General features: G+C 39.5%; 2 protein-coding genes across 29 annotated transcripts in view; one reads left to right on the forward strand and one right to left on the reverse strand.

Moving 5' to 3' along the window:
• BBS12 (Bardet-Biedl syndrome 12) overlaps nt 1-8143 on the reverse strand; it is a 56928-nt gene extending 48785 nt beyond the window's left edge. For 16 of the 27 annotated variants that reach the window (XM_077140130.1, XM_077140120.1, XM_077140122.1 and 13 more), the window contains exon 1: nt 7610-7771. The gene's annotated coding sequence lies outside the window, so the exon portion shown is untranslated. Of the gene's footprint in view, nt 1-2990; nt 3123-3801; nt 4083-7569; nt 7773-8030 lie in introns of those variants that run through there. The other 11 variants (XM_077140138.1, XM_077140137.1, XM_077140127.1 and 8 more) reach the window with 10 other exon arrangements.
• Nucleotides 7883-17827, forward strand: LOC143666369 (centrin-4). 2 transcript variants are annotated; one of them, XM_077140139.1, is made up of 5 exons: nt 7883-8013; nt 15686-15832; nt 16199-16327; nt 16957-17094; nt 17275-17827. In XM_077140139.1, exons 1-5 carry the CDS (start codon nt 8011-8013, stop codon nt 17362-17364), a joined length of 507 nt encoding a protein of 168 aa, XP_076996254.1. In that variant the 5' UTR covers nt 7883-8010; the 3' UTR covers nt 17365-17827. The 2 variants fall into 2 exon arrangements, with proteins under 2 accessions (XP_076996254.1, XP_076996255.1); XM_077140140.1 differs by lacking the exon at nt 7883-8013 and adding an exon at nt 8185-8287.
• Nucleotides 17828-22940: the final 5113 nt, after the last annotated feature.

Consider the following 22940-nt stretch of genomic DNA (forward strand, 5'->3'; position numbering starts at 1 on the left):
GTTTTGGATATACTATCACTCTGATAACAGTGTAGAGGATTGATTCCATGAGTGCCAAATTAGAAGCAGAAAGGCCAGTTAATACTCATGGTTACCCAGGTGAATGTGGAAATAGATGGAGGGGAGGGGTGGATTTGGTTATTGATTAGATTATAAGGAAGAAAACCCAGAACTACATAAAAAGAAGTTCAAGAGTAACTGGACCTTATACATATATTTCAGGACTCACTTCTAAAATTAATAGGTAAAAGTTACAGGAGAAAGCCTTTAGCCAAATAATGAGAACATTTTAATAAGGTATCCTTTAACTGACAAAGGTATCCATACTAAAATGACCTTTCTTGTGAGGTGTGACCTCCCTGTTACATAAAATACTGCAGGTAAGATTACAGATAATACAGTCTTTTAGATGTCAAATACCAAAAAGCAAACAACTTTAGATTTTTGTTTTTCCCCCAATACTAGCCACATCACTAGTAAACTTGCTTCTGTAATACCCAGACTAATCCCTGAAGTTGAAGAGTACCATGTTTCCAGAAAAACCTTCAGATCAGCAGGAAGCATTATTTCCTAAAAGCTTTCAAGGACTAAGGAATAAAGCTAGTACAGTCTAGGATAATATATAACAGGTTATTTGAACTCAGCTACATATCCTCTTTTGTAAAATATTCGATTCTGTAAAATAAAAGCAAAACTCATGATACACTCATGCATATCCCTAGACAGCATCAAAATGGCAACATAAAAAAATATATTCCAAGACTCCTACTTTAACAAGATTCCATCATGCCTTACAACTATCTGGTCCTTTTTCCTATCATTCACCTCCCCTTCATCCATATTAATAGTTTAAGTTCCACTGTCAATTACTACAATCACTCCCTTGGACATACAGCTGAAAATACAGAAAAACACACACAATTATGCTGACTGGTGTTATGTAAAGTTCATGATCTCAAACCCTACAATCTATTTCCCTAATTCAATTATCATTTTTTTTCTTTTATGGTTATTACTTTCTGCATTCTGTTGAAGAAATTTTTGCCTACCTCTGAGCAAGAGATATTCTGTATTTTTCTAAAAGGTTTATGGTTTTAGTTTTTTATCAATTGAGGTGAAATCCATGTAACAAACAACTATTTTAAAGTGTATAATTAATCAGTAGCATTTAGTACATGCACAATGTTGTATTACTACCACCCCTACCTAATTATAAAACATTCCATCACTCTAAAGGCTACCACCCCCCCCCCCCAAAAAAAAATCCCATGCTCATCAGTCATTCCTCTTCCACCTTCAACCCCAGCCCCCAGGAATCACCAATTTGCTATCTCTAAGGATTTATATATTCTGAATATTTCATATAAATGGAATTATAAATTATATGACCTTTTGTTTCTGGCTTTTCATTAAACATGTTTTAGAAGTTCATCTTCAATGTAGCATGTATCAATACTTTATTACTATTTATGGCCCAGTAATAGTCCATTGTACACACATACCACATCTTATTCATCCTCATTCATTGTTGGACATATGGCTTGTTTCTACCTTTGGTTATCGTGAATTGTGCTTCTATGATCATTTGTGACAAGTACTTGTGTGAGTTCCTGTTTTCAGTTCTTTGGGGTCCATGTGTATTTTATATGTGGATATCCAGTTATCCCAGCACAATTTTTTAAAGAGACTATTCTTTCCCCATTGATGGTCTTGGCACCATTGTCAGGAATCAATTGGCTACAGATGTTATGGGTTTATTTCTGAACTCTCAATTCTATTCCATTGGTCTATATGTCTGTTGTTATGCCAGTACCACACTGTTTTGATTATTGTAGCTTTATAGTAAGTTTTGAAGTCAGGAAGTATGAGTCTTCCACCTTTGTTCCTTGTTTTGGCTTTAGCTTTTGCATTTAGGTTTATGATTCACATTCAAGTGATTTTTGTGTATGTTTTGAGATGGTGTGCTGGTTTGAAAGGAAGTATGCCCCCTAAGAAAAGCCATGTTTTAATATAAATCCCATTTCTTAAAGGTAGAATAATCTCTATTCAATACTGTATATTTGAAACTGCAATGAGATCATCTCCCTGGTTGATGTGATTTAATTAAGAATGGTTGTTAAAATGGATTAGGGGATGACATGTCTCCACCCATTTGACTGGGTCTTGATTAGTTTCTGAAGTCCTATAAAAGAGGAAACATTTTGGAGAATGAGAGATTCAGAGAGATTCAGAGAGAGCAACACTACAAAGCAGAGTCCACCAGTCAGCGACCTTTGGAGATGAAGAAGGAAAACGCCTCCCTGGGAGCTTCATGAAATAGGAAGCCAGGAGAGAAAGCTAGCAGATGACTCCGTGTTCGCCATGTGCCCTTCCAGCTGAGAGAGAAGCCCTGTGTTCACCATGTGCCTTCTCACTTGACAGAGAAACCCTGAACTTCATCGGCCTTCTTGAACCAAGGTATCTTTCCCTAGATGCCTTTGATTGGACATTTCTTTAGACTTGTTTTAATTGGGACATTTTCTTGGCCTTAGAACTGTAAACTAGCAACTCATTAAATTCCCCTTTTTAAAAGCCATTCTGTTTCTGGTATACTGCATTCCAGCAGCTTGCAAACTAGAACAGATGGGGTAAATGTTCTTTTTTTTCCTTTTGGATATCCAGGTGCTCCAGAAACATTGGTTGAAAAGATTGGCTATTCTGTTTTTGCTTTTTGTTTCTAACATATTTTGAGAGCTTACTAAGTATGAGCACTTCCCATGTATGATGTAATGTAGTCCTTACAACACTGAAAGGTAGGTATAATAATTAACCTATCTTATAGATGCGGAAAATGAAATTTAAGGATTAAGTAACACATAAAATCACACAGAAAGTAAGTAAAAGGCCATGGTCTAAAACCTGGGTTTGTCTGATGCCAAAGCCCATGCTATTAAACCACCATAAAATATTGCCATCTGGCTGTCTCTTTACCCAGCATGATGGTTCCTCACCCTTTCTTCTTTAAAATCTTCCTCTGTGTTTTCCACTTCTGCCTTCTTCCAAGCTTTGTCCATACCCTGAATATGCATATGCCCATTTCCTTTTCAGGTAACAGAGTCTCTGCTTATGACCTTCTTTCTACACTATTTTAAATCACAAGATATTACTATATGTGTAGAAAAATCACAGACAACTTAGAACAAAAGGAAAAAGCCCTAAGGGCTATTTTAGTTTTATTCTGTATTTAGTTTATATGTAAAAAGATCTCCCAGTCAGAGAAGCCTTCAAATTATTTAAACAAAACTGATGTACAACTAAAAAGTAGTATAAAATATCAAAATATTCTAAATAACTCTCTTGCATCATTTGAAGAAGCTATATTATGTGTGTAGTAATTAAAAAAAAAAGGCAGTCTTATCAATCCTAAACTTAGAAACACTCCTAAATTATTTTGCAAAAGTACAATTGACTATAACTAGCATAAAATAGAAACTCAAAACAAGAATCTCTCCATCTTCAAAGAGGTTGGGTATAAAAAAAATCAAAGAAGGGCGGGCCGCGGTGGCTCAGCGGGCAAAGTGCTTGCCTGCCATGCCGGAGGACCTCGGTTCGATTCCCGGCCCCAGCCCATGTAAAAAAACAAACAAACAAACAAAATACAATAAAACAAGAAAATGTTTAAAGATGTTTCCCTTTCTTCCTTCCTTCCTTCCTTCTCTCTGTCTTTCCTTCCCTTCCTCCCTCTTTAAAAAAAAAAAAAAAAAAAAAATCAAAGAAGGTGAAGGGAATAGTGAAATGGATAATTTCAAAGACAATAAGTACCTCTGGCAACTTTGGCATTGCACTGATTCAGTCTGATTCTTGTTCTGCTATGCATCAGTACCAAAGTTTTCCACAGTTTTCTGTTTTCATTACTGGAATCCCTAACAACTTTACTTGCCAGCTTAATGTTTCTGTAACTTGCTAAGTGTGTAATGGAAGAACAGAGTATGATGATTTCACTGGGATTTGACATCAAAAGAAACTTTCTTTTCCTAAGACCATGTCTAGTCTTGTCTAACGTAGTTAATTAGAATACCAAGACATTCAGTGCTTTTCAAGACCTGCAGCAAAAAAAAAAAAGAAAAGAAAAAAAATCACTATTTTCTGATGGGTATGATTAGCCTTATTCATTGTAAAAACTAACAGTATACCTATTTCCAGTTTATTCCCCACATAGCAGTCTACTCATATCATGCCATTGCTTAAAAACCTCTAATTCAGAAAATAAAGTCTTTATTCCTTTAACACAGGACCCCCTTTTAAAATTTTTTCAAAACCTTTCACTCCTCTGCTTAAATTCTTACAAAGCTTCCCATTTCACTCAGAAAGTCATAAGTCCTGGATTGGATGCAGATGTTAATTTGGGATGATTGTGTTCTATATTGTATGAGGAAGATTAATTTAAGAGGAGGAATTAGAATTGGACATTCAAGAATGTAAAAAAAGAAAGTCGTAAGTCCTTCCCATGTCCTAATACTCCTTACCCCTTTGAGTTTATCTCTACCCCTTGACTACTCTGCTCTGGCCTCCTTTCTATTTCTATAACATGCAGGGCATATTCCCTACCTTACTGTTTTGTTCTAGCTGTTCCCTGTGCCTGGAGTGCTCTAAAGAAATCTTTTGTCTCACCACTTCAAATTATGTTCTCAAATTTCTCCTTTTCCATGAGGCCTAATGTGATGACCATACTTTATACCACAAACTCTTTCTTTCATACTGTACTCTCAATTTCCTTTACACTACTTTTTTTTTCTGTAACGCTCGTCACGTTGAAACATAGTACATAGTTTACCGATTTATGATGCTTACTATTTATCAACTATCTTCCTCTGTTGGAATGTAATTTTCAGGAAGGCAATTTTAGTCACTGAAGGATTATCCCAAGTGCTTAAAGTACTGCCTGACATATTGCAGGCATTCAATAAATATTTGTTGAGTGAATTAATGAATAGTTCTAACCATATTTGTTCTCTTATATTTAGATACAAAATTCAAATAGAGGAAAAAAAGATGTCCTGTCAGTATTCCTCCAATATGAATTTAAGCTCAACAACTTCTGAAGCCCACATGACCCCTACCTGGCACTGCTTTATTGAGGCACTTTAACTGCTTCCAAAGAGGCATCCTCTTGCATACGGCTGTTGGAATATCTTTGAAAAGCACAAACCTAACTGGATCACTCTACTGCCTAAAACCTACCTTAAAAATAAAAGCCTTTACTTCTTAACTTGTTATGTGTCCCATAATCAGACCTTAACCTAATTTATTACTCATATTCTATCTTTCCTTAAAACCCCATCATCTAGACACACCAGAAAATACCATTTACTTTCACTCTGTACGTGCTATACTCTGATTTGACTATCCCATTCTTTCTTCACTTAATGGAATACTATATGTTTTTTGCGACCCAAGTCAGATGACACAATTTCAATACAGTCTTCTCCAATACCCAGGGAAGATTAGTTCCTCCTTCCTGTGCCCAAAGCACTTTTTACATACATCTACTAAAGCACTCAGCACTCTCTATTAAAAATACTGTATTTAAGTTTATGCCTATCATGCTCTGAGGCCCTTCATCTTCTCGGTATCTTTATACTCTACATCTATTTTCTTTCAAACTCACCCATTACTAGGAACAGTGCATGACATATAGAAAGCATTAAATAAGTCTGGTGGATTTAATATTTTCCTAGATTTCTATAATTATTATGGCTTTATAATGCAATTGGATTTGTAAGAGTAGTTTTTTGAGCCTGAATACTTCCTTTTCATGACTGGGAAACAGAATCTGAGCCTATTATTAAAAATCTATTTAACCAGAAATTAATACCCCCAGATTATCAAAAATCTAACCCACAGGTGATATAAAAAGCAGGTGAACATATTCCACAGCCTTTTAATTTCCATGAGAACAAATCTGATCCAGTCAAGTATGGGACAGCCTTGAAATGACAATTAGATTAGATTTGTACTTGGTCATCATGCATTTGTAGTGCACAGAAATACCTTTAATATTTGAATATTAAAGATGAAGTAACTGACTTTAAATCTGAGCAAGACCAACTTTCTGATTGAGATATTTCACCTGAAAAATCAATATTGTAAATGGACTTAAAATTGTATTTAATTCATAAAATATCTTGAATGTGCACCATTTTAATTTCCACTGGGGTAATTTCATTCAGTAAAATCACTTCTAAAATTAAGATAACTTTCTCTACTTTTCAGAAGCCTAAGAAGAGGTTATGAATGATTACAATGCTTAGGTGTCCACCTGGGATATAAGGTGAACATGCCAAACTGATGGCTTTGGAAAATGTGCCATGTTTCTAGGTACTGAAGCATGAAAAGTGATTTGGGAGACTGTTTACAAAGTACTCTGCACATTTTTCTGCCCTAACTTTGCAAGTAATGCACAGGAAAAGCACCAGGTAGAAATTAATATTCTTCATGAATCCATGTTACAGGATCCAGTATGGTTTTTAGAAAATAAAATATTTACTCTAGACAAGGCGGTGCAGAAGATGTGAAAAGAACCCTGCCGTGTAAGCACCTCAGAGCTATGGTGCAAAGGAGCTGTAGCCCCTCGGTCCCCCGGGGACGCCCGGGGTCACCTCTCAGTCCCTCCGGGCCGCCCTCAGTCCCCCCAGGATGCCCGGGGTCACTTCTCAGTCCCTCCGAGATGCCTGGGGTCACCTCTCAGTTCCCCCGGGACGCTCTTAGTCCCCCCAGGACGCCCGGGGTCACTTCTCAGTCCCTCCGAGATGCCCGGGGTCACCTCTCAGTCCCACCGGGACGCCCTCAGTCCCCCCAGGACGCCCGGGTCACCTCTCAGTCCCCCCGGGACGCCCTCAATCCGGGACGCCCGGGGTCACCTCTCAGTCCCACCGGGACGCCCGGGTCACCTCTCAGTCCCCCCGGGACACCCTCAGTCCCCCCAGCCCCCCGGGGTCACCTCTCAGTCCCACCGGGACGCCCTCAGTCCCCCCAAGACGCCCGGGTCACCTCTCAGTCCCCCCGGGACGCCCTCAGTCCCCCCAGCCCCCCGGGATGCCCGGGGTCACCTCTCAGTCCCATCGGGACGCCCTCAGTGCCCCCAGTCCCCCCAGGATGCCCGAGGTCCCCTCCATCTCAGGTTTCCCCCCACGTCCGAGGCCCACTCTCAGGCTTTTTTCCTCCTCCGGCCGGTGAGGCTCGGGACTAGCAGCCCGGGCAAATGGCCGTCCGACGACAGCCTGTCCGTTTACAGCACTCAGGTGAGCGCCCAGGCTGGGCCCCGCTGCCCGTGGGCGACTCAGGGGGCAGCTCCACGCCGGACGCTCTGACGAACCTCCCGGGATGCGGCCAAGGGCACGGCCGGCGCGTGGGAGGCCCAAGTCGCAGTGCAGACAGCGCGCGGCAGGTACCCAGCCGTCTGCTCCGCGCCCAGCGCACCCACGTGCCCACAGGAGAGCCGGACGGATTCCCGCCCCGGACGGCGCAGGGGGTCTCGGGGCCCCGGGGTCCACCCCGCGCCCACAGGCCCTGAGTTCTCAGCCCGACGACCTCACAGAGACAGCGCTGGGCCTCGGCGTCGTCGCCACACCTGATAGCACCTCACCAGCAGCCTTGCTCCTATGAGCACTGAGGGAACGACGCTCCCGCCGCGAACCCCTCAGCGTCGCCCCCGACTGGCCCGACCCCGGGCCGCAGTCTGCGCATGTGCGGAGAGGTGCGGCCAGGCGCGACCGAGGGTCCGCGCCACCACAAACCCGCGAGAGGAGAGCAGCGGGAGAGCCACGCTATTGGTAGAGAGCAGAGAGGGGGCCGGATCCAAGCGCCTCCTTTTCTGTCCATTGGGTGCTGTGGCTGTCCATCAGCACTGCGTGTGGGCGGGGCTCCCTAAGGAGCCAGTGGGCGTGGCCTTGGCTACCGTTGGGGCTGTGGAGGCTGTGCTGACCTCGGAGGGTGGGTGAAGCCGGGGGTCCCGCAGGCGCCCGAGGCCGCATGGTGAGTGGGAAACCGACCTGCTCGGGCTGCGGCTGACGCGGCCCCAACAGGAGCGAAGTGGTTTTGCCAGGCTTAGGAAGTGTGCTGTTCGACCGGTTCCCACAGCCCTGGTGTTGCGGGAACCTCCGCGCGTGGAGTGGGGTCGTGGTCCGCGACCCCGGTGCCGGAAGATCGGCGCCGCCCGTGGCTCCCGAGACAGCGGGTCCTGCCCGGGAGAAGCAGCCCGGAAGCCTGCCTTTCTGTGAAAGCTCGTCCCGAGGGAGGCCCCGCAGAGGTGTGCGAGGAGACCCGTCGCCCTTTCGGGATAAGCCCCGGCCTGCGTGTGGATGGAGCCACGATTCGGCGGTCAGGAGTCCAGGGTTTTAAGTCGTTTCCCGCAGTGGTAGCTTCAGCTGGAATTAGGCCTCCTCTGACCTGTTTTGGGGCATCCCTAGAGGAACGAATCATGTGCAGTGAGCACCTTGCTTTTACCATCCTAAACCCTTGGACTCGGAAACAGTGGGACTACCCTTCACCTCCCTCGAATGCCTAGTGACAGGGAATTGTTCAACAGCATGCCACCTGGCTTTCGTTGACCCCATGGTCGATGCTGAATAAATTAACCTGTATTTATATAAGGTTTTTCATTTCCAAGGGTGTAAGGAATAACACCCAAAAGCTAATGAAATAGTTCCAGAAATACCTTAACTGTTTGCATCTCTGAAAATGGGAATGGGTGAAAGTAACTTATGTTAGGATTTCAAAATCGTGTAATACTTGAGGATATATTAGTTTTAGGATTTTCTTTAAGATTTTTATTTTCTATCATTGTGTTCCAGGCAACTACGAGGTACTCAATAAATATTGAATAAATGAAAGAAACAGTCAAATATATGTTTTTCCCACACTGGGGAATGAATGCCTACAGCACATGTTATTTCAAAACTTTAATTAAGAAAATTTTAAAAATTGGGGGTTGGTTAAAATGAGTGTTAGCCATAGTCAGTTGAAAGAAAAAATTTTACCCTGGTGTAATCTCAATAATGGCTTGATCAGGAAATAGACTTTTAAGAAATAGTTGTTCTAGTTTGCTAGCTGCTGGAATGCAACATACCAGAAACAGAATGGCTTTTAAAAAGGGGAATTTGTTAAGTTGCAAATTCACAGTTCTAAGACCGAGAAAGTGTCCCAGTTAAAGTAAAGCTGTAGAAATGTTCAACCTAAGGCATCAGGAAAAGATACCTTGGTTCAAGAAGGCCAGTGGAGATCAGGGTTCTCTCAGCTGGAAAGGCACATGGCGAACATGGAGATGTTGGATCACTTTCTCTCCAGGCTTCTTGCTTCATGACTCTCCCCGGGCGAATTCTTATTCATCTCTAAACGTCTCTGATTACATGGAATCTGGCTCTCCTCATTCACAAAAAAGGAACTCTCTCTAAAGTGCTTCCTTTTGGAGTCACAACTCCATGGAAGCTATCTGATCAAAAGTTACCACCCACAACTGGGTGGGTCATATCTCTGTGGAACAATCAAAATGCTCCCAGCCAGCAATGTTGAATGAGGATTAAAGGACATGGCTTTTCTGGGGTCCCACAGATTCAGACTGGCACAATATTCAATAAACAATTGAGGACCTATTCATAAGCCCATTTGCTAGGGCTTCTGATATGAAATGAAAATGGCCCTACTGTCAAGTAGCTCACAGTCTGGTAGGGAGAAAACAGAAAAGACCATTACCATAGGGTGAAAAGTACTCAGGTGGAAGTAGCACAGGATGTTTCTAAGAACACATAGAAGGGGAACCTAACCTAAAGTACCCTGCAGAGAGGAAGGGGAAATAAGAGAAATTTCTATAGGAGATGGTTTCCAAACTGATTTGGCCAGGTGAAGATGGAGGAGAAGGACGTATGACACCAAAGTCATGAAAAGTTGCAGATTTTTGTCCTGGAGCAATTGAATACCATTGAAGGATTTTACTCTGGGAAATAACATGATCAGAGTTGCATTTTAGAAAAGCGAGGGTGGAAAGAATGCATTGGGAGGCTTGGAAAATTGGAGTTGTAGAGACTAGGAAATTTGCAGTCATCCAGGTAGGAAATAGCAAAGCTAAGACGGTTTCATTAAACATGGAACAGAGAGGGCAGATTCAAAAGCTCTTTCAGAGATAGATCTAAATAATCTGGTTGGCATTTGGATGTGGGGGTGAGAAAAAAGGGGAGGAGTTAGGAATGACCTCCAGGTTTCTAATAGAGGATAGATAATGGATGACTGTGCTGGTAGTGCTTCATCAAAAATACCTGGACCTTCGGGGAGGTGCCAGATAGTGAAATGTAAATGAGACAACCAATAATATCAATGGTCTGTATCAAGTAAGTTCAGTGTTGGAAATAGAAATCACTCTGTAATAAGAAAGGAGTTGAATAGAGAGAATGAGATGTTTTAAAACTGCTGGAGAGTTGCTTAGTATATACCTAGAGGAACTGAGTGGGGAGACAGGAATGCACATTTGCACACTAGTGTTTATGGCAGCCGTGCTGATCCACAATGAATGGAGGTGGCCTAAGGGTGCAACGACTGAGGAATGGAAGGGGGAACTATGGTGTAGGCACACAATGGACTACTGAGTGGCCTCAAGAAGGAATGAAGTTGTGAGGCATGCAATTAGATGAATGAACCTTAAGAGCCATATGTTGAATGAAATGTCAGGAAAAAAAAGACAAATATAATGCCTCAATCATATGGGCTAATTATAATACGGAGATTTGGTGAACGAAAGTTGAGAGCATGGGTTATTAGGTTGGGGCTTATTGTAAAGGATCTTAGATTGTAAGCTTTTACAGCAGTAACATGTATTCATGAGGTGTAACTGTTAATTCTAAGTTCTGAGATGTTGAGCTGTTTGTATATAACATGGTCTTTCCCAGAAACTTTGGTACTTCTGTGACACCTGAGACTCAGAGTTAGAGCTCTAAAGCTAGGAAAGTGAGCAATACCTCATAGAGGAACTGTTTAAAAAGTTGAAAAAGAGATCAGACTTCAACTAAAGGTATGAATGAAGCTGAACTGGATAGGACTAAGGTATATTAGAAGACTGGGTAAAGGATGCTATCGTTCATATTTTAAAACCTCAACTTCTGGGTGAGACTAAAGGGAGAGATGTTTATTTGGTGCAAAATTTCTATTTTGGATAGTGCATTTCTTTTTTTTTTTTTTTTTTTTTTAAATTTTTTTATTAATCAAAAAAAAGAAAGGAAATTAACACAACATTTAGAAATCATTCCATTCTACAAATGCACTCAGTAATTCTTAGTATCATCACATAGATGTATGATCATCATTTCTTAGTACATTTGCATCGATTTAGGAAAAGAACTAGCAAAACAGCAGAAAAAGATATAGAATGTTAATATAGAGAAGAGAATTAAAATAATAATACTAATAATATATATATATATAAAGGAAAAAGAAAAAAACAAAAACAAAAGATACAAACACACAAACAAACAAACAAAAAACCATATTTCAGGTGTAGCTTCATTCAGTGTTCCAACCTAGTTACATTACACCTAGGTATTATTGTGCTGTCCATTTTTGAGTTTTTGTATCTAGTCCTGTTGCACAGTCTGTATCCCTTCAGCTCCAATTGCCCATTATCTTACCCTGTTTCTAACTCCTGCTGGTCTCTGTTACCAATGATATATTCCAAGCTGATTCTCGAATGTCGGTTCACATCAGTGGGACCTTACAGTATTTGTCCTTTAGTTTTGGGCTAGACTCACTCAGCATAATGTTCTCTAGGTCCATCCATGTTATTACATGCTTCATAAGTTTAGTCTGTCTTAAAGCTGCATAATATTTCATCGTAGGTATACGCCACAGTTTGTTTAGCCACTCGTCTGTTGATGAACATTTTGGCTGTTTCCATCTCTTTGCAATTGTAGATAATGCTGCTATAAACACTGGTGTGCAAATGTCCATCTGTGTCTTTGCCCTTAAGTCCCTTGAGTAGATACCTAGCAGTGGTATTGCTGGGTTGTAATCCATTCTGCCATTCTATGTCTTTTGATTGGGAAATTCAGTCCATTAACTTTTAGTATTATTACTGTTTGGATAATATTTTCCTCTACCATTTTGGCTTTTGTATTATATATATCATATCTGATTTTCCTTCTTTCTACACTTTACTCCATACCTCTCTCTTCTGTCTTTTCGTATCTGACTCTAGTGCTCCCTTTAGTATTTCTTGCAGAGCTGGTCTCTTGGTCACAAATTCTCTCAGTGACTTTTTGTCTATAAATGTTTTAATTTCTCCTTCATTTTTGAAGGACAATTTTGCTGGATATAGGAGTCTTGGTTGGCAGTTTTTCTCTTTTAGTAATTTAAATATATCATCCCACTGTCTTCTAGCTTCCATGGTTTCTGCTGAGAAATCTACACATAGTCTTATTGGGTTTCCCTTGTATGTGACAGATTGTTTTTCTCTTGCTGCTTTCAAGATCCTCTCTTTCTCTTTGACCTCTGACATTCTAACTAGTAAGTGTCTTGGAGAACGCCTATTTGGGTCTATTCTCTTTGGGGTGCGCTGCACTTCTTGGATCTGCAAATTTAGGTCTTTCATAAGAGTTGGGAAATTTTCAGTGATAATTTCTTCCATTAGTTTTTCTCCTCCTTTTCCCTTCTCTTCTCCTTCTGGGACACCCACAACACGTATATTTGTGCGCTTCATATTGTCATTCAGTTCCCTGATCCCCTGCTCAAGTTTTTCCATTCTTTTCCCTATAGTTTCTGTTTCTTTTTGGGATTCAGATGTTCCATCCTCCAGTTCACTAATTGTAGCTTCTGTCTCTTTAGATCTACCATTGTAGGTATCCATTGTTTTTTCCATTTTTTCTTCTTTGTCCTTCACTCCCATAAGTTCTGTGATTTGTTTTTTCAGATTTTCTATTTCTTCTTTTTGTTCAGCCCATGTCTTCTTCATGTCCTCCCTCAATTTATTGATTTGGTTTTTGAAGAATTTTTCCATTTCTGTTCGTATATTCAGCATTAGTTGTCTCAGCTCCTGTATCTCATTTGAACTATTGGTTTGTTCCTTTGACTGGGCCATATCTTCAATTTTCCGAGCGTCATCCATTATTTTCTGCTGGTGTCTGGGCATTTGATCAGATTTCCCTGGGTGTGGGACCCAGCTGGTTGAAAGCTTTTTCTGTGAAATCTCTGGGCTCTGTTTTTCTTTTCCTGCCCAGTAGGTGGCGCTCGTGGCGCTCGTCTGTCTGCACGGCAGTTGGCCCGGGAAACCGCGCGTGGAGGTGGGGGTCGCTGGCCGCCGCGGCTTGGGAGAGTGCCGGTCCCAATTGCCCAGCTGGCCCGAAACGCCAAGCGTGACGGGAGGGCCCCGCTATCCAATGTTCCCAGTCAGACCGGGGAGCCACGTGCGTGGAGGGGACCCCAGTCGCCAGCCGCCCCGGCCGGGAAACCGCGCGCCCCTTGGGTATCTCACCGCAGCAGATTCTCCCTGCCTGTTCAGCTGTTCCAGAATGGGGTACGCTGTCTTTTTGGTCTCTGTCGTGACTCCGGGAGCTGTTTCGTATTGTTTCTGTTCCTTTAGTTGCTTTTCTGGAGGAGGAACTAAGACCCGCGCGTCTTACTAAGCCGCCATCTTCTCCGGAAGTCGATAGTGCATTTCTTAATTTAACTTTTATGGTCAGTTTATTTGAACACCATAAGTAATGGACTCTTGAATAGAGAGTGAGATTTTGTTGGTTTGTTCAGGTTAGTGTGATGCCCTGATAAATAGAGTGATATGGGCAGTAAATAAAGAAGTATTTGCAAAGTCCCCTTGGGGAAATGAGGAAAAAGGAGGAAATATTAAACTTCCATTTGGAAGATTTCTAATACTCTTGCAAGCAGTGGGGGCAACCATATCTATAGGCTGAGCCCTCAATCTTGGGGTTTGCTCCTATGAAACTTATTCCTGTAAAGGGTAGACTAAGCCTACTTAGAATTAGGCCTAAGAGTCACCCCCAGAGAACCTCTTTTGTTGATCAGGTGTGGCCTCTCTCTCTAAGCCAACTTGGCAGGTGAACTCACTGCCTTCCCTCCTACGTGGGACATGACTCTCTGGGGTGTAAATCTCCATGGCAATGTGGGACAGAAAGTCTGGGATAAGCCAGGACCTGGCATCAAGAGATTGAGAAAGCTTCTTGACCAAAAGAAGGAAGAGAGCAATGAGACAGAGTTTCAGTGGATGAGAGATTTCAGACAGAGTTGAGAGGTTATCCTGCAGATTAGTCTTATGCATTATATAGATGTCCCTTTTTAGTTTAGTTTATAGTGTATTGGAGTGACTAGAGGAAGTACCTGAAATTGTTGAGCTGTGCTCCAGTAGCCTACATTCTTGAAGATGATTATATAAAGATGTAGCATTTACAGTGTGACTATATGACTGTGAGAACCTTGTTTCTGATGCTCCTTATATCCAGGGTATGAACAGATGAGTAAAAAATATGAATAAAAATAAATAATTAAATAATGGGGGGGACAAAGGGTAAAATAAATTGGGTAGATGGAAACACTAGTGGTCAATGAGGAAGGAGTATAAAGTATATGTATGTATGAGTTTTTTTCTTTTTCTTTTTCTGGAATGATGCAAATGTTCTAAAAACTGATCATGGTGATGATTACACAACTCTGCGATGATATTATGAGCCATTGCATGCACCATGTTTGGAAAATAAGTGTGTGAAGATTTCTTAATTGAAAAAACAAAACAAAGAAAATGGCTGGAGGGTCTGGGGGAGCATTTTGTAGTCGCAACCTCTAGAAAGAATGTTTAAAACTCTGAAAAATTGCCCAGAAGAACTACTAATTTGGATTGGTGAGGATTCAGAGGGCTGCCACTGGAAGTATTGAGTTGAAGGCCATACTACTGTTTCTGCAGACCAAGGGTCAAGAATCTGGCTGCCACAAGCAACTCTTCACACTCATGAAGCTGGTGACTAAATGCATTGGAACACGGAGCCCAGTTGTGCTTCCTGTGCCACCAGAACATTCTGACCCAAAGCTGGAGCAAGATGCCGAAACGAGAATCCCCAAAGTCCCCACATCTCTATGACCTTGCTTGTCAGCAGAAAATAGCAAAAAGCAGTAGGAAAAGGGCCTCTACCTTCCAAATATTAGGTGAATACAAATTAACCCAACATTTATTTTTACCCAGATCTCTGGAGTGGTTTTTCACCCAGAAAATGTAGACTTTTTTCACTTATCAGCTTCTGCGTACAGGCATGTTGGAAAAAGGTGGGAAAGGATACCATGTTCCAATCAAGCCTATCCCACAAAATATGTGAATTTTACTATAAGACACACAAGCATATATGAAAGTGAGTATTAGCAGATTTTCAGATATACCAAGTAAGGCTAGTTGTATTCTGACAAGCACCATCCACTCTTCTAGCATGCCTTCCTTTACCTCTTCTTTCTCTCTAAAGTAAAATCTAAGTAGAAAAAAAGAACAAGGCTTTCCATCAATACTTTAATAATAAAAGCACAATGTCAGCTGAGGTTCATGATTAAATACTAATAGGGAATAGGGTACTTTAATATGTTTATTTGTATAATTTGTCATCTAATTAGTCTAGTTCTGGTAACTTTTCCATTTATATAGTTTATATTTCACCTACACATGTCTTTATTACAGGCATCCAACTACTGCATGAGTTCAGACCAGTGGAAGAAAAGAGCAGCAAAAATTGAATTGAATGAAACCCAAAAGCAAGAAATTAAAGAAGCCTTTGATTTGTTTGATGTTGATGGGTCTGGAACCATAGATGTGAAAGAATTTAAGGTTCTGAAATTATTTTTAATTCTAAAACATTTTTAAACAACGTATTTATTTATGGCAATAATTAAATCTTTTTTTTTCAAAATAGTCTCCTGAAAGCTTGCTAAAAAGTCTCTTCAGTACATAAAACTGCCTTTGAAGTTAAACATTTTAATCTCATTATATAAATGAGGAAAATTTGTCCCAGTGAAACAAAGCCTAGGGTGTGACAGCGACACACCTCATACACAGTGTGGAACGTTGGCCTACAGACCTGATTGTCTAGGTTTTTGCCCAATCCAGTAAAAAAGAAAGACGGTGGTAACTAATAAGTAATTAAGCTATGAATGAGATAATGGTATATTCAGATTTATTTGCTTCCTATTTCAGATTGCAATGAGGGCTTTAGGATTTGAACCAAAGAAAGAAGAAGTTAAAAAAATGATTGCTGAAATTGATAAAGAAGGAATTGGCACCATTAGTTTTGAAGACTTTTTAGCCATAATGACTGTGAAAATGGTACAGTAATGATTTTGTTTTCCAAAGAAATAAAAGCGGTAGCCTTCTGTATTGGATTGTGGCAATCAGAGATTTTGTGGGGGAAGGATTGGAATTATAACTTTAAGGATGGGTGGGATTTAGATGGGCAGGAAGAGCAAGATTAAAGAACAGATGTTGTCAAGAGGTATCCAAGTCTGGGGAAGAGGCCTTTTCTTAAGAAATAATGAGGACATGAGGCAGAACAGAGAAAATGGGTCCAGAATTTTGAAGCCTTGAATTCCACAAGCATTTATGCAGTGCCTGTTTATGCCAGGCACCGTTGTATGGTGTGGAGTTAAAGCATTGAATGAGACAGCAAGCTCCTTGTTTTCATGGAGCTTACATTTTTGATAATGGATCTGAATTGCTGGAGTTAATTAAGAACACATTCTCTTTACCATCTTGTGCCTTTTCCACTTCAGTAAACCCTAGATTTAAATAACGTAAGGGCAGATGAAAGGGCATTAGAACAATTCTTAAAAATCTGAGTAATGACTGAGTTTAGCTACCTGATACACTACTGCCCTAGACCTCAAAGATCTAATTAAGTACAGCTTGATTAGAATAAATAAAAGACTAGTGACATTTACTTGTTTCTTTTTTTAAAGAGTGAAAAAGATGAAAAAGAAGAAATATTGAAGGCTTTCAAATTATTTGATGATGATGATACTGGAAGCATAACACTAAACAATATCAAGAGAGTTGCTAAGGAGCTAGGGGAAAATTTAACAGATGATGAACTCAAGGTAAATTTCGCTTCTTTTTTTCTTGTATGGTACTATACAAATGTGAGTTGCTATTTCTCACCTTGTGCTCATAGTACATTTAAATTAAAATTTGATTTTGAATATGTATTTGGATATTCATTTGTATCAATATTCATTTTTAATAGATTTCATATGTCGTATTTATATCTTATTTTACAGGAAATGCTTGATGAAGCTGATCGTGATGGGGATGGAGAAATAAATGAGGAGGAGTTTTTGAGAATGATGAAAAAGACCACTCTTTATTAACACTGATTTATTTTTTGTTGTGGTTTCCTTTGGAAATGTGTTAACAACTTTGTATTTGTTATACAGTTCTGTAATTTAATATCTGAATACATTCATTTTCAGTTTTTAATTTATCCGTTCAAATTGCTTTTTTTATGTCATATGCACTGGTAAGTTTCATATTTCTGCCAATATGTTGTTAAATCCATGGCACCAAGAAACAAAGAAAATGTTGAACCATGAATCCAAGAACCATATTAATCCAATTACTATTTTTAAAGTCCCAGGTTCCAAAGACTTAGAATTATCTTTTTTTTAAGTTTTATGAACTTGGCCCCACATCCAAATAAATTTGGCAAACAAGCCATTACTTTCCCTATTACTTTCCTGTTGTATAACTAAAAAAAAAAAGCTGATGTTCATTTGCTTTTTAATCAGTTATTTAAGTATGTAAAGTTTTAAATAAAACTGCCTGGCAACTACAGTATTTGCTAACTTTCTTCTTGTAGTTTTAAGAAAGAAATCCAAAACAGCACTTGTATCATCCAGCTTTCCCTTTTGACTGAAAGAGGTGAAAGTTAGCACTTAAACCGCTGCTAAAAAGGTACTGGGGTTTTATGTGTTATCCCAATCATCTTATAACAACTTGGATGCCAATGGTATTGGCTCCATCTTACATATGAGAACCTTAATACAGAGAGAGGTTTAAATAATTATCCATTTTCCAATAGGAAATACATAAAACATAGATTCCAAATCTTGTATTCTTACTCTTCATTATTACTGCTTTCCTACAGACAAAAACTTTCAGGATAATTAGGTATTCATTTTTTCTAACTCATTTTCAGTTCTTGTAATTTAATTTTCTTCTGTACAAAAAAGGCAAACTTTCTAAAACCCAAATAATTGTCTTTGGAGCAAGAGGAACATGATAGAAAATGTAAATTTAAAGGCCCAGAGACAGTCACGGGGACAGTAATTTTTAGCTCAACTGAAAGTTTATGTTTCACTGTCTTCTGACAACACAAATTTTCTTTATTTGTTTGAAGTTAGAATGGCATGTGCTTATGAACATTCTTGTGTTTTCATAGTATCTTTAATTCTTAATTGTGTAACATTTTCTTCTAGACCAAAAGAAAATGTGCCTCATGAAAATGTTAGCCTTTAAACTGTTAAAATTTTGATATTTTTAAGTGGGTAATACAAAACCTGTGAGAAAGTAGATGTTGTGACTTAAAGCTAGTGAGTGTATTACCCACTTAAAAATATGTATGAACAAATTCAAAGAGTTCCAAATAAAATTCTCCTTCCCATTCAAACCCCAGTTCTCCCCACAGATAACTTTTACCAGTTTCTTGAGAATCCTTGAAGAGGATGCATATGTGTATACAAACATATATAGAATATATTTTTATACACATGATAGCATACTATACACATTGTACACACACATTTATTTTTATACCTAATATATTTAGGAAATAGTTCCATAACAATACGAATAAAATGTCTCATTCTAATGGCTGTGTAATATTCCACTGTATAGATTATATTTTACTTGACTGTCTTCTATTGGTAGATATTTAGTTTGTTTCCAATCTTTTGCTTAAATTAATATCCATATATATATGCCTCTGTATACATGTATGAATATAATTCTTATAGTGAAATGGTTGGTTCAAAAGCTGTGTGCATTTAAACATTCTAAATTTTGATAGTGTTTTCTAAAAGGATTTTTGTCACATTGCATTCCCACAAATATTAAAATATCCATTCTTTGCTAAAATATCGCGCTTTTTGATTTCCATTAATGTAACAAATAGCAAGTCATATCTTCTTGTATTTTAAAATGTTCATTTCTCTTATGAGAGGCATTGAGTATCTTCATATACTTAGAATCTATTTGCTTTTCCCTTTCTGTGTTTTGTCTAGTTATGACCTTTGTCTTTTTTCTATTTTACTTTTAAGAGATGATTTTAATGGATGTTCACACCACATAACAGTAAAATAGCAATACTTCTTTTAACAGCATTTGTTTATTCTCACAATGACCATATTACTCTTGATGATCTGTAGTCTAATTCTGAGGGTAAGAAAAAGATCCTTTTTCATGCCATTGAATTTTCCATTTGAAACATCATCATCTTCGTGTAAGTGGAGATCATCTGTACGCAATCCCGTAGTCTTAAACCCTGTGTTTAAGAGTAAGGGAGAACGTTTGATGTGCCTTAGACCTGTTTCGGTTTGCTCTATGCTTGACTGATAGGCTCTCCTGTACTAGACTAAAATGCTTCAAATCCTCAGGATGACCCTGGGAATACCACTAGAACAGAAAAATCCAGGACCAGACCAAAATTCTTGACCTATTCTGGAACATATTTAGATCTTGGTGACTGCACTGGTAAAAATTAGCTCTTGTAAAAGCTAAGATAAGATGAAATTTGTTAATGTGCTTGTTTCTAAAATGTTTCTTGTTTCAAAATATAGTTTTATAAGTACTGTCAATAAAAGAAAAAATAGGAAATGACTATTTTATGGTTTCAAAGAAATGGTTAGATAAAGGCACATAAGATGATGAGACTTTATCTTACATGTCAGATAAGGCTTGGGACATATTAGACAATGATCTCAGAATTCATGTCTTCATTGCAGAACAAGTTCAAACTTAGTTGACTCTCCACATTTCATCCCTCTCCCAGACCACGATCAGATCCAACAATGTGTGGACAATTTAAGAAGATGCTATGCAGGGGGTTGGATTAGAATAATGCTCACTTTATGTGCACTAAAAGGAAAATAATTCCAGTCACTTACTATAAAAGGTTTTGGATTATCTACTATGTACTAGGGATATGAAGGACACAATGATGAATTAGTTGTGGCTATTGTTATCCCTAGAAGTTGGCTGGTGAAAAGAGCCAAGTCGAAGAATTTGTCCCTGGTAGGCAGGTTCTGAAATAGCTCTCAATGGTTCCAGCTTTCTGGTATCCACGTCTTAGTGTAATGCCCTTGAGTGTGGACTAGTCCTAGTAACTTGCTACTGATGAATGACAAAAGTGATGGGATGTCTCTTATGAGATTCTATTTTATGTTCCATCTTGCTAACTCTCTTTCTCTCCCTCCCTCCCTCCCCCCACCCTTACCCATTGCGTACTTGCTCTGATGACGCGAGCTGCCATGATCTGAGCTGCCCTATGGAGAGGCCAATGTGACAAGGCACTAGAGACAGCCTCCCCTAAGAGCCAACAAGGAACCGAGGCTCTCAGTCCACTAGTCCACGAAGAAACAAATCTTGCCAACATCCATGTGAATAGGCCTGGAAATGAATCTTTGCCCGGGTGACTGTTGATATGAACTGCAGCCCCAGCTGACACCTTGGTTAGAACCTGTGAGAGACTCTGAAGCAGAAGACCCAGTAAGCCATACCTGCCTGCAAAACCTGTGAGAAAATAAATGTTGTGACTTTAAGCTAGTGAGAATTGAACGATTAGTTATGCAGCAACAGATAAAGTCTCCTATCTTAAAATTTCTGTGCTGACTTCTCCCCTTCCTAGATATATATGTAACCAAGTAAAAATTCCAACTATCAGATATAAAATAAAGAGATTAATTATACTTATTACATAAGGGGATTGTTAAACAGCAATACTGTTCTAGTTTGCTAGCTGTCGGATGATGTACCAGAAATGGAATGACTTTTAAAAAAGGGGAATTTAATAAGTTGCTAGTTTCCAGTTCTAAGGCTGAGAAAATGTCCCAATTAAAACAAGTCTATAGAAATGTCCAATCTAAGGCATCCAAGAAAAGGTACCTTGGTTCAAGAAGGCCAATGAAGTTCAGGGTTTCTCTCTCAAGTGAGAAGGAACATGGTGAACACGGCATCATCTGCTAGCTTCTTCTCCTGGCTTCTTGTTTCATGAAGCTCCCCGGGAGGCATTTTCCTTCTTCATCTCCAAAGGTTGCTGGCTGGTGGACTCTGTTTCTTGTGGCTAGGTCATTCTCTGCTCTCAGAAATCTCTCTCCTGTCGCATTTCACTATAAGCTATGAGGAGAAACCAGGCTGCACTCTCGACATTTAATTTTGAGAGCTTTTCTGCTAAATATCCAAGTTCATGGCTTTTAAAATCTGCCTTCCAGCCAAAGCTACTGGTCAATTTTGCCAAATTATTTGCCATTTTAAGACAAGGATCACCTTCCTTCCAGTCTGAAATAATACATGCCTCATTTCTGTCTAGAGCTTTGTCACAGGTAGCTTTAGAGTCCACATTTCTACCAACAGTCTCTTCAAAGCATTTTAGGCCTTCTCTATCAAGCTCCTCACAACTCTTCCAGAATCTTTCCCTTATCCATTTAAAAAGCCATTCCAACATGTTTGGTATTTGCAAACCACAGCAGCAGCACCCCACTCTCTGGGTACTAGTTAGCTAGCTGCCGGAATGAGATATACCAGAAACAGAAAGGCTTTTAAAAAGGGGGAATTTAATAAGTTGCTAGTTTCCAGTTCTAAGGCTGAGAAAATGTCCCAATTAAAACAAGTCTATAGAAATGTCCAATCTAAGGCATCCAGGAAAAGATACCTTGGTTCAAGAAGGCCGATGAAGTTCAGGGTTTCTCTCTCAAGTGAGAAGGTACATGGTGAACACGGTCAGGGTTCCTCTCTCATCTGGAAAGGCACATGGCAAACATGGTGTCATCTGTTAGCTTTCTCTCCTGGATTCCTTTCATGAAACTTCCTGGGAGGCGTTTTTCTTCTTCATTTCCGAAAGTCTCTGGCTGGTAGACTCTGCTTCGTGGTGCCACAGCATTCTCTGCTCTCTCCGAATCTCTCTGAATCTCCAAAAATGTTTCCTCTTTTATAGGACTTCAGAAATGAATCAAGAGCCACCCAAATGGATGGAGACACATCTCCCCTAATCCAACTTAACAACCACTCTTGATTGGGTTACGTCTCCAGGGAGATGATCTAATTACATACAGTATTGAATTGGGATTACTCTGCCTTTACAAAATGGGATTTAGGTTACAACATGGCTTTCCTAGGGGACATACATCCTTTCAAACCAGTACAAATACCATTAATTAGTTGTATACAAGGGGTTCTAATAGTCTATTTGGGGCTACTTTTCTCAACTACTTTATTTCAGCCACTAATCTGAAACTCAGGGGAGCTCTCTGCATGGTCTCTGAGTTTGGCTATCATGAGGAGCCTACAGACAAAGAGTGATCATAAGAGCATTTTTTATAAATTCCATTTTGGAAGCTGCCACCTAAAGACACCATTTCCCTAGATCATTGGTAGGTACAGGGTGTCCTGGCATTTTTTTTCTTTTTTTAAAATTTTTTATTAATTAAAAAAAGTACAAGAAACATAAACATTCCCAACAAATACACTCAGCAATTCACAATATCATCACATAGTTAAATATTCATCAACATAATCATTTCCCAGAACATTAGCATCAATTCAGAAAAAAAAATAAAATGACAACAGAAAAATATAACAAACAGAAAAAAAAAATTTTACAGGCCATACCCCTTACTAATCCCTTTCATTGATCACTAGCATTTCAAACTAAATCTATTTTAACATTTGTTCC

This window comes from Tamandua tetradactyla, chromosome 22 (assembly GCF_023851605.1).
Source record: "Tamandua tetradactyla isolate mTamTet1 chromosome 22, mTamTet1.pri, whole genome shotgun sequence".
In the NCBI taxonomy this organism is placed as follows: Eukaryota; Metazoa; Chordata; class Mammalia; order Pilosa; family Myrmecophagidae; genus Tamandua; species Tamandua tetradactyla.

What these genes read in the sequence shown, in the direction of transcription:
- LOC143666369 (XM_077140139.1), top strand. An exon ending in TAGATGTGAAAGAATTTAAG is followed by an intron (nt 15,833 to 16,198) that starts GTTCTGAAATTA and finishes TTCCTATTTCAG; the next exon opens with ATTGCAATGAGGGCTTTAGG. An exon ending in TAACAGATGATGAACTCAAG is followed by an intron (nt 17,095 to 17,274) that starts GTAAATTTCGCT and finishes CTTATTTTACAG; the next exon opens with GAAATGCTTGATGAAGCTGA.